At 38.3% G+C, this 12,402-nt stretch overlaps 1 protein-coding gene across 3 annotated transcripts in view; it reads left to right on the top strand.

Moving 5' to 3' along the window:
- RPS6KA2 (ribosomal protein S6 kinase A2) overlaps window positions 1-12,402 on the top strand; it is a 599,568-nt gene that overhangs the window by 471,119 nt on the left and 116,047 nt on the right. For all 3 annotated transcript variants that reach the window (XM_044005229.1, XM_044005231.1, XM_044005230.1), the window contains 3 exons: window positions 4,055-4,161; window positions 7,984-8,021; window positions 9,553-9,695. In XM_044005229.1, coding sequence (XP_043861164.1) covers window positions 4,055-4,161; window positions 7,984-8,021; window positions 9,553-9,695 — 288 coding nt within the window. The remainder of the gene's footprint in view (window positions 1-4,054; window positions 4,162-7,983; window positions 8,022-9,552; window positions 9,696-12,402) is intronic.

Below are 12,402 nucleotides of genomic sequence, written 5' to 3'. Positions count from 1 at the left end.
GTGTTTGAGGCTGGATTTGAACTCAGATCTTCCATACTCCAGGCTCAGAACTTTATTATGTTCAACCTTCAGTCACCTTAAATGGAATAGTTTACCACAAAGGAATGAACACTGGATTTGGAGAAAGAGGGCCTGGGTTTGAATCCTGGCACTGTCACTCACTACCCATGTAACCCTGGACAAGTCATTTAATCACTCTAGAAATTAGTTTTTTCATCTATTAAACAAAGGGTTAGAATAAATGACCTTATAGTACTCTTTCAGATATAAATTTATGATTGTATGATCCTTCTGTTCTCTAATTAGTCTAGTTTCTTGGGTTGTTGAAAGACATACTGCATATTAAGCTCAAAAAAAAAAAACCCATAGAATTCTGCTGGTAACAGTGACAACACTAGTGCTTATGTTCATCCACAAGCATTTATTAAATACCTACCATTTTCTATATTGAGCCGCTAGGTGGCACAATGGAGAGAGCTCTGGGCCTAGAGTCAAGAAGACTCATTTTCCTGAGTTCAAATCTGGCCTCAGATGCTTACTAGATATATGACCCCAGGCAAGTCATTTAGCCCTATTTGCCTTAGTTTTCTCGCCTGTAAAATAAGCTGGAGAAGAAAATGGCAAATCACTTCAGTATCTTGGACAAGAAACTCCAAATGGGGTCACAAAGAGTTGGACACAACTGAAAAAAAAATGACTGAACAATAATAACTATTTGTTATGCATTAAGCTAGGCTGTAGAGATACAACACAAAAAAATTAAACATTCTTTACTCACAAGGAGCTTACTGAGGCAACTGATTCTATATGCAGCACGAAGAGGCTGAGGTTAGGGTAGTACCCTTGACAGAAATTGCAAAGTTTAAGAGGGGAAAGATAATGAGTTCAGTTTTGGACCTGTTGATTTGAGATATAGCTGAGATATCCAGTTGGAAATGCCCAGTAGGCAGGTGAATAACACAGAGGTGTAGCTCTGGAGAGAAACAGAGGCTAAATATACAGATGTGTGAGCCACATGCATACAGATGATAGTTAAATCCATCACCAAGAGAAAATATAGAGAAAAGAAGAGAACACAAGTTAGAGCTTTGGAGTACATTCACAATTGGGGGCACGATATGAATAATAAACTAGTGAAGGTGACTGAGGGGTTGACCTTGGCAAGAAGAGTAGCCTTATTATCAAATATTGGGAGAAAGCAGAGTGGGGAATGTTGTAATATGATTTTGAGTTGAAGAAAAGGGGTCTTATATCAAGATGCCTTCATTCCATCAGTAAACAAGAGACAAGGTCCTCAGCTAATAAGCAGGTAAAGGGAAAGATGTGAGGAGAAAGAAGAATGTTTGGAATATATTCTAGGGGGGCAGGGTGAGATAAGGAATCAATTAGTAAGAAGCAAAATGACTGGGCAGCTAGGTGGCACAGTAGATAGAGCACCGGCCTTGGATTCAGGAGTACCTGAGTTCAAATCCGGCCTCAGACACTTAATACTTACTAGCTGTATAACCCTGGGCAAGTCACTTAACCCCAATTGCCTCACACACACAAAAAAAAAAGTAAAATGATTGTCTTGCTTCAGTGAAGGCCCAATTGAGGCTAAAATACATAAATGTGTAGTGTCCCCGTTAAAAGAGAAGAATTATAAAGAATCAACATTTTAATAAAATACATTGGTTACAATTTGTATTTCTGATGTTGTCTAACCATGATTTTACTCATGGGACTGTGAGGTCTTTATTTTCCACCCAAATACTTCCATATATTATACATCAAATGGCTGAATCTCCCCAAGTACTTTGTGTTCAATCTGTATCCTGCTAGATGTTTTGTTCTCTGCACATGTTAGCTGTTAACAAGGTATCAGTTGACCTGTTTTGTGTCTATTTCTCTCCATGGATCACTAGATGCTAAAAGTTACCATAGGTGGTCAATCTTGTTATACTTTTTGTATGATACCTTTCAGTTGTGCCATGTGTCCACAGGCTTTTGAATATTAGCCAGGGACCTGACTGATAAAATAGCAAAATGAGTAAGGAAACTGCCTGTGTTGGTAACATTAGATGTGCAAAAGTAAAGGGGAAGGTAGTTAACAAGAGCTGTACAATCATAAAGAGGAAGATGGAAGGGACCCCAGAGGACTTCTGGTCCAACTTCATCATTGTCCATATGCGCAAACTGAGGTTAAGAGTAGGTAAGTGATTTTCCCAAGGACACACAGGTAATAAGCACCAAGGATGGGGAGTTAAACCCAAGTTCTCTCACTCGAAAGCCCATGTTCATTCCACTGTCATATACTTGATTTAGCTTAGCATATGGCAGAACTTTTACATTATTCTCTTCCTCAGATCATGCATGAAGTCCCAGGAAAGATTACTTGCTATTTTATGTTGGTATATCAAAAGTGGATAGGGGGCAGCTAGGTGGCGCAGTGGATAAAGCACTGGCCCTGGATTCAGGAGGACCTGAGTTCAAATCCAGCCTCAGACACTTGACACTTGCTAGCTGTGTGGCCCTGGGCAAGTCACTTAACCCTCATTGCCCTGCAAACCCCCCCCCAAAAAAAAGTGGATAGACCATAAAGATTTTTTGGTAAGGGAAAAGAGAGAAGAATTGGGCATTATTTCTTTGTTGTAAAGCAGGGCCCAGAGTGGAAATTCCTTGAGAAATATAGTTCAACACCTTATCTACAACTTATAGTCTTAGAAAGTTGCCTAGCAAGGAAGGAAGGAAATGAGGGGAAAAGTATTTATTAAGTGTCAGTATGTGCCAGGCCCTGTGCTAAGTAATATTTCATTTGATGCTCACAACAAACCTGGAAGGTGGGTGATATTATTACCCCCATTTTAAAGTTAAAGAAACTGAGGCAGACAAAATTTAAGTAACTTGCCCAGGATCACATAGCTAGTAAGCATCCAAGGTTGGATTTGAACTCAAGTCTTCCTGACTCCTGGCCCAGAACTCTATACACTGTGCTATATAGCTGCAATAAAGTGACTTGCCCAGGATCACACTGCCATTTTATGTCAGAGGTAGGATTTGAACCCAGGTCTTCCTGGCTCTAAAACCAGATCTTATCCATTACAACCATTTTGCTACTCACTAAAGATTTGGTAATGTGAATATACAGCTAACTTCTCATTGTTCATGGGCCAGTTAGCCCAATACCAGCTATTCCATAATCAATCTTGTTTTTAAATTCCCCTGATCAGTTAACATCTCCTTAATTCGTTGTTGAAATAGCCTGATGCAGTGGAAGAATGCTGGATTTGGAGACAAAGGACCACTTTCAAATCTTGACTCTAACATTTATTACCAATATGACCTTGTGCAAATCACTTAACTTTTCTGGGCTTCAGTTTCATCTGTCTCATGAAAGGGCTAGCTTAGAGCACCTTCAAAGTACCTCCCAGTCCTAGATCCATGATCCTACCTTGAACACAAAGCCTTACTCAAGCCCAACAAGGAAACCTTTGAAATGGGAACCACTTCTCTCTCTTCTTTCTTTCTCTCCCCAAAGAAGGAGGGCAAACCTCTAGGGTCAGCAACTTTAAGGAAACTTAGAGATGATACCTTCCTTTCCTTATTCTACATTAAAGAAGTAGTTCAGCAGGGTAGAAAATCTGGATATATTTGTCAATTATTCTTGTTGGGTTTTCAATGTGGCTCCATTTTGGGGATTGAAATGTTTGTTATAATTACCCAAAACAGAAATACCCATAGTTACATAGAAGTACAAAAACACAGCCCAGGGCCAAGTAACCATGAATTGGGAGAATTATCGGCTACTCTGATTCAATATATTCACATCAAAGCTTGAGAGATGCCTGCACATTTAATCTTTTAGTTCCCTTATCTCGAAACTATGAACTCTTTTTTTTTCCATCACAACAGCCAAAGATGACTAAGTAGAAGGAGTGCATGGTTTTCTTGCAGAACAAATTGGACTAAATCGTATACTTTTTAGTAGAAATGAGTCACTCTTGCTGGCAGAGTTCTCTAGAACAAATCAACCACACAAGAAAGTAAACGCATTTATTCTTTTCTCTCTTACTAGGTAATGTTTACTGAAGAGGATGTGAAGTTCTACTTAGCTGAGCTGGCCTTGGCTTTAGACCACCTCCATGGTCTAGGCATCATTTACAGGGATCTAAAGCCTGAAAAGTAAGTGAGGAAAGAAGCAACGGGAAATAAGGAGAATTCCTGGAATTCACATTTGTTCCTTATCTACCACTGACAAGTGTTAGTAACACTGAAACCTTCCCCCATATCCACCCTTCCTTCACTAAAAGAGCTAGCAATGCAGAGCAGAGTTGGAAAAATCGCTGCAAAGCAAACTGGGAAAATCTTCATGCTGTCAAGTTTCTAGGCAGAGATTCCAGTACATGCTAATGAATGCTCTTCTCTCCCTGTCCCTGGAAAATCCACGAAGCTGCTGCCTTCTGCAATGTATTCAGACCCTCCTGAATACTGGGAGAACCATTTCCTAAAGTAAAGTGCTAGCTCCATTATTTTTCAACTAGCCCTGAGTTTTGTCCTTCTTTCCTTCTTTACTCCTCTCCACTATACATAGTAAGTTCTTTTAGATGTTTGATCAGACTCAAAGAAAATGAACTTAGAGCTTTTCTCAATATAAGCCACTCAGCATCTTTTCGTTATTGTTTTTTGACTCTTCATGACCCCATTTGGGATTTTCTTGGCAAAGATGCCAAAGTGATTTGCCATTTCTTTCTCCAGTTCACTTTATAGATGAGGAAAGTGGGATAAACAAGGTTAAGTGACTAGCCCAAGGTCACACAGCTAGTATCTGAGGCCACATTTGAACTCAGGTCTTCCTGACTCCAGCCCTGGAGCTCTATCCGCTGGGCCACCTACCTGGCCCAGTATATTTTTTAGGTAGCAGTCAATTGTCTTTCTTTCTTTTTTTGTGAGGCAAATGGGGTTAAGTGACTTGCCCAGGGTCACACAACCAGTAAGTGTTAAGTGTCTGAGGCCAGATTTGAACTCAGGTCCTCCTGACTCCAGGGCCAGTACTCTATCCACTGTGCCATCTAGCTTCCCCCCTTTCTTTCTTTTTTTTTTTCAATTGTCTTTCAAAGATACCTTCTCATGCAGTACAATCAACCAGTGATTTTAATGTTAGAATGTCAGTAAACTAACATTTATTAAATACTCTATGTGTTTAATCTATACTAATAATAAAAGCAGCTTTTTCAAAAAACCTTTTCCCTTTCCCTTTTATTTATAATGCTGATGTAAAGAAGATGGCCACTCAGAGACAACTAGATTCAATGCATGATATTCTTTTCAGTTCTAATTGACCTGCATAAAGTAAAAATTCTTCTCTGAGGCAAGATTCACTAAATGTGATTCAGCTTTTTTTGTGTGAAATATCTGAATATTCATAAGCAAAGTTTGCATGTTAAACTTTATCATGGTGAGGGGAGGAATTCATTGTTTATGTGAGGTTGTGGGCATGACAGCCTACATAAACAAGTATTTTTTGGCATGTCTTATTCAATTACATTTGAACTATTTTTGAAAGCTCTAGCATGAATCTTAACATAGAAAGTAGAATATTTGATTAAATATAACTGTCTTGAAAAGGTGATGCCAAAAGGAAATATTTTTAATTGCTATTTGATTTGTAAGTACTTTGATCCTTTAGCTAGCAATCTTTTGGTTAGTTTTAAGTATAAGATAGTATAGTCTTTTCTGTCATCTTTGGTGGTTACAAAAGGTATCACTGAAAATCAGCTTTAAAACAAATTTATCTTTCATCTCTCGGATATCATATTATAGAAATCTATGATATTATACCTGCTTTATTTCGCATAGATGTAGGGGATAAACAGACATTCATGTGTGAGAGAAAGAATATATGCATACATATTGAGACAATGGCTGCTGATTCCATTCTCCTTTAAAAGTTAAAATGATCTTTTAGAATTTTACAATAATAGCATTTAATTGCAGTGCTTTTAAAAATGGCTTGTTTATCTCAGAGTTAGTTTACCTTTCTTGAAAGCTGTTCATTTCTAGGTATGGACTGTGAATAAGACAAAAAAAAATGGCTTCATCAGCTAAAAATTAACCTTGTAATTATCAGGAACACGGTTTTTTCCTTTATTTTTTTTAACACGCTTGCAAAAACAATATAAATATTTTCCCAATGGATTTTCCATAGAAAATGAATTTATGTATGATAAAAAATAATAAAATGAGATAATGTGCAAAGTGTTTTTCAAACCTTAGTAAACCAAATAAATACCTTCCCAAGCTCAGTTGTCTGTGTGTATGTGTATACATGTATGCGTATGTGTACTGTGTGCATGTATACATGTATGTGTATACATATATGTATATGTATTGGTAAGAAAAAATAATAGTATAAAATGTTTCCCAAACTGCCTTCTGAAGAAAATTTATGTTTTGTGTGACCTGAATTACAATGAGAAACATTGTGATGCTAACCAACATTTTCCTTCTAAAATACTAATATTAAATTATGTGTAAAATATTCATATTCAGCCATTTGGGGCATAAAAATAGGCTTACTTTCTTTTATTTCTGCCAAAATTTCCTCAACGTTCCCTTAGCCCATGAGTATTCCATAGCCTTGGTATTCCCAGTTCAGTATTTATGGGTTATTTTCAATATACTTCAAACCTCAAAGCATACTTTGGGTACATTAATCTGGAAAGTAAAGCTGAAAGGAATAACGTACAGCATATTTTCACCTCAAACAAAAATTTCCACCAAAATCATGCATTCAAAGGAACAGTGAAGTCAAAAGATATCATTTATTCATCTTTAAATTCATGCCCTTCCTTTTCCTCCTGGACCAGATCCTTCATACCCTGGTCACATGGCAAGGTTTTTAGCTCTATGCATGGACATCCCCTCTTAATTGCTGAAAAATTTAAGCATCCCAGAAACACATTCCAAACATTCCTGGAGAATTGACCTGAACCCCTGGGAAGCATCCGTTCCTACCACTACCACTCCCCTAGGATTTCTGAGACCATCCTAGTTTCAAAGAAATTACTTTTTAAAGTGCTTCTGGAGTGGTGTAGCCACCAGCCAGAGTAGGTTCAGAACCCTCCCAAATCCTGTCTTTTTCCTCAAGAAATGATAGCCATTGAGAAATTGCCAAAACTACTTTGATGCACGGCAGGCAAGTATCTGAATGCTGGTATGATTGAAAAATAATTGTTCATTTTTGACTGATTAAGCATACACCAGAAGGCCAAGGGTGCCTTCCTCATTCTGTAATGTTTAAAAAGTTTGAGAGGCATAGTTTCTGGTTAATTTGATCATTTTATGAATAAGGCTAACATATTATTAACAAAAGAGGTCAATGACACTCTCAAATGCCAAAGACCCTCATGGGTTGGGCTGGAGGCTTATATGGCCTTGGGGAAATGGATGTTCCAGAGGGTGGCAATCAAATCTGATTGGTTAGCAAATAATGAGAGAGAATTAATATTACAGTGAAAAACCCAGCCTATTCTAATGAACTTTGATTATGTTATTTATTTCTAAATTACCCCCAGCCTTGACAATTTAATCAAAGAATTTATCCCCACTCAAACCTGAGTAGAACACAATGGGATTAAATTCCTTGTAAGGTTAGGTAGGGTCTGAGCAAGATTTAGAAGAGTTAATTCAATCTTATCATCAGTAATGGCCTTCAAGAGACTGGATTTTGAAATGAGGACTATAGAAAAAGGCAAAACTCTGGATCTCCCCAAATCATTGGTTATTAATAATCATTTCTGTCACCACCAAGAGGAAACAGTTTGAGTAGAAAGTATATTGTCTCCTAACTCAAACTTATGTAGACAAACTTCCCATTGGCCGTGTCCCATTCCCTTTGCACATATTTTTTCCTACCATGCTAATGAAAATTGTTCTCTCCACTGTCTCTTATAGTTTAATGTGCTGAGTCTTCTTCTAAAGTCCTATTTTCTTCTTTAATTTTAGCATCCTGCTAGACGAAGAGGGACACATTAAGATTACAGGTTTGTAAGACAGCTGTTACTAAGACTTCATCTCAGCCCTTGTAAACTTACATGTCATTTGTTTCTTTCTTTTTCTTTTTTTTTTTTTTGCACGGCTATGGGGTTTAAGTGACTTGCCCAGGGTCAGACAGCTTGTAAGTGTCACGTGTCTGAGGCCAGATTTGAACTCATGTACTCCCAAATCCAGGGCCGGTGCTTTATCCACTGTGCCACCTAGCTGCCCCCCTTACATGTCATTTGAAAATGAAAAGATCTATTAGTACAACTTCCATTTGTTTGCAAGTACCTTCCCAATTGATTGGGGGGGGGGGGGCAGGCAATGAGGGTTAAATGAGTTGCCCAGGGTCACACAGCCAGTAAGTGTTAAATGTCTGAGGCTGGATTTGAATTCAGGTCCTCCTGAATCCAGGTGCTTTATCCACTGCGCTCCACTTGATTTTCATAAATATTTTTGTTGATCTGGTAGATTATGATCTATTCTCTGCTATATTTTAAATTCTCTTGAGTTTGTGGTTTGGGTTTGGCTGGGGTTTTTTTAATCTCTCTACTTTTTAAATTTCCTATTTTTTTCCTGTTCTCATCTCTCTTCTTACATCCTCCAGTCAAGGTCCCTTTATACTTCTTGATGCCACTATACTGCTCTCAGCAGTATAATGACACTTCAGGCAATAATCTCTTTACTTCGATCTGCTTGTATTTGGGTATTTGTCTACATTTTTCATAAACTTAAAAACAGTGGGGTGTAGCAGAGAATTTGAGGAACCCTAGCAAAGTTTCCCAAAAGAGCTACCTAATACTTGTTGATAGAACTTCATTCTGCTTACAAGATTGTACATGTACCTGCCAAACAGTCACAAAGTTAGGTGAGGGGCCTTCTGCCTTCCCTGCCTTTAGCTTTATCTGCACTGCCTGGGGACTTCCTCTCAGACCAAGGCCACAGGAGGAGTTAACACTTGGAAAAGCTCAATAAGTGGACACCTTCCAAAAGTTTGACTGAGGTGACAATTAAAGGTAAATGTGATACTTCATGGAGCCTTAGGAGTCTGTGATAATGCTCTGCCTAGAGCTCTTGTTTAAATTACCCCAAAAGTAAAAGTTATCACGGTCACAAAATGGCAATACTTTCTGAGATTTATCATTTGGGAGCTCTAAGCTATTCAAGGGTATTTGGCTATAGATAAATATACATTTAAAAAATGGTGAGAATGTTATTAGAAAAAGTGGGAGGGGCAGCTAGGTGGCGCAATGGATAAAGCACCAGCCCTGGATTCAGGAGGACCTGAATTCAAATCCAGCCTCAGACTCTTGACACTTACTAGCTGTGTGACCCTGGACAATTCACTTAACCCTTATTGCCCTGCAAAAAAAAAGAAAAGGTGGGAGAACATAAGTCCTAGCCAGTCAGAACCAATGTGTCTGAAAATGTAATTGGACATGACCTGACTCTCTCTTCTGAGATACTGGACTTGGGAAAGGGTTATGATGATTACTGTTATACTTAAGTTGTATCTTTTTTGTTTTCCACATTTAGATTTTGGCCTGAGCAAGGAGGCCATCGACCATGATAAGCGAGCTTACTCCTTCTGTGGGACAATAGAATATATGGCTCCAGAGGTGGTGAATCGACGAGGGCACACGCAGAGTGCAGACTGGTGGTCCTTTGGTGTGCTCATGGTAATGGCCCATTCTCATCACTGTCACCCTGCTTGTTGTAGTAATCTTTTAGTCATTCAGGGGGAAAAAATATGCATTGACCTTCCCCAACCCCCTTTTTTCATTGCTCCTAGACTCCTGTGGAAGAGAAATGTGCTTGATAACTTACAGCATCAGAGGGAACTAATTAGTGGCCCCTGATCCTATAAGCCATGTACCTGTACTCTTGTGCCTGTCCTTGTCTTCTGTGTCCCTTCCCTTACTCCAAGATAGGAGTCATAGAATCTCAGAGCTGAAGAAAACCCCAGAGACCTTCCAGTCCAACCTACAGGGGAAAGAAAACCTTCTCCACAACATAAATAATAAGTGATCAAAAATCCTTTACTTAAAGACCTGGAGTGAGAGGGAACCCACTATGTCCTGGGACAACACACAATTTTTAATAAGTTTAAATGTTAATTTTTTTTATTCCAGAAAAACTAAATCTATTTCTTTTCAATTTCCATACATCTTAACTGAAAAATCTTAATAACTTTCTTCTTTCGGAACTTTATTCTTTCTTTAAAAATATATTAGGGCCAGCTAGGTGGCACAGTGGATAAAGCACCAGCCCTGGATTCAGGAGGACCTGAGTTCAAATCCGGCCTCAGACACTTGACACTTACTAGTTGTGTGACTCTGGGCAAGTCATTTAACCCCCATTGCCCTGCAAAATACAAACAAACAAACAAACAAACAAAAAAATATATATATTAGGGGCAGCTAGATGGCACAGTGGATAGAGCACCAGCCCTGGAATCAGGAGTACCTGAGTTCAAATCCGGCCTCAGATGATTGACACTTACTAGCTGTGTGACCCTGGGCAAGTCACTTAACCCCAATTGCCTCACACACACAAAAAAAAAAGTTTAAAAAATATATATATTGTATCGGGGGCAGCTAGGTGGCACAGTGGATAGAGCACCGGAATCAGGAGGACCTGAGTTCAAATCCGGCCTCAGACACTTAATACTTACTAGCTGTGTGACCCTGGGCAAGTCACTTAACCCTAATTGCCTCACCAAAAAAAAAAAATTTATATATATATATATATATATATATATACATACATATATATATATAGTATTGATACCTTTGTTTACAATAAGTAAAATAAATGTAAAGATTAAATATACTAATTTAAAGAAAAGGAGCAAAAATCATATCTACCTTCCTGAGTTCAAATCCAGCCTCAGACACTTACTAGCTATGTTAAACTGAGCAAGTCCCTTAACCCTTATTGCCTCAGTTTCCTCATCTGTAAAATGAGCTGGAGAAGGAAATGACAAACCACTCCAGTATCTTTGCCAAGAAAACCCCAAATGGAGTCACAGAGAGCCATACATGACTGAAAAGCAACTGAACACTAACAATCTATCTTTGAGTGTTTGTATATCTTGACCATATTCAAATAGCTAGTCAATAGCAGTCATGACTTGAACCTGGCCTTTTGACTTCTAGTTCAGTGCTTTTCCAGTTATACTGTGCTTAACAAGGAGCATGTTTTCAAACATTGTCCAAAAGAGGGAGGAACCATATATTGTAAAAGTATGAAAATAAATAGCTATAAATAGTCATTAGGCGGGCCCATTTTTTCCTACCTTCTGACTTCATCATAGGCATGGAAAATTATTTTGGACACTCATAGAGTCATAGATTTTTAGAATTGCGAAGAACTTTTTAATATTATCTAGTTAAATCTCTTCACTTTTTCGGTGAGGAAACATACCCAAGGAGGCTCAGGATTTCCCCAAAGTCATGCAGGTATCTAATAGCAAAGTCACAAAGACAACCCAGTTCTCCAGCACTTAAGTACAGTATTCAGATTTATCTTACCACTTGTTTTATATCTCTGTACCTTCTGCTATAATTTTTAACTAAGAGGTATCAAACTGCCTTCTGTAAAAATGAGCTACATGTGTCAACTTTAGGAAAAACAAGTTACTAGCTCTGAGACCAAGTTGACAATTTCGTTTTTAGGCCCCTCTACTCTGGAGTATCACAAATTCCCCTATAGTGATAGGAAGTGTCTGACCTTCCAAGACTCCAGAGAGAGTCTATTTCAATCAATGGCTCTTCACTCTAAATTTATCTTTTTTTTCCTCCCTTTTTTTCTTCCTTTGTATGATCTTCAGTAGCATTCTGCTGTGATGAGATCTATGTCTATTAACTTTTTTCTGTTAAAGCAAGCCCTAAAATCCTGAAAACCTGTCAGGGAAGAAGAATCTAAGATTTCCATAACCTGTTCTTGTGAACTGCGGTGACAAAGTTCTATCACCTAGAAATCATGGGACAATGGAATCATAGATTCAGAACCAAAGGGACCTTAAGGGTCATCTAGTCCATCCTGTTCATTTTGAAGATGAGGAACTGAGACCCACAATGGCAAAGTTACTTTCCTGGGGTCATATAAGTAGGAAGTATAATGGACCGAGTTAATTAAAATAAAGAGAATTTCGTTTAAAAGGCGAAGGAAGTAGGCGGGACAGAGAAATAGAAAACATTTTATACATCAGTTTTATGATGGAAAAAACAGAAACTAGAAAGTCAATTCAATCACTATAACAAGAAAAAATTAGAGCTAATTAAGGCAGAGAAACAGACCAGCATTTCCTGCTGCCTGCAGTACATTTTTACCTGAATGACCCATTGACCTCTCAAATCCAGTGTTTCCAAAACAGACCTAATC

Source organism: Dromiciops gliroides, chromosome 4, assembly GCF_019393635.1.
Source record: "Dromiciops gliroides isolate mDroGli1 chromosome 4, mDroGli1.pri, whole genome shotgun sequence".
Lineage (NCBI taxonomy): Eukaryota > Metazoa > Chordata > Mammalia > Microbiotheria > Microbiotheriidae > Dromiciops > Dromiciops gliroides.
The sequence above is the reverse complement of the archived record's forward strand: the minus strand, read 5'-3'. Positions and strand labels throughout refer to the sequence as shown.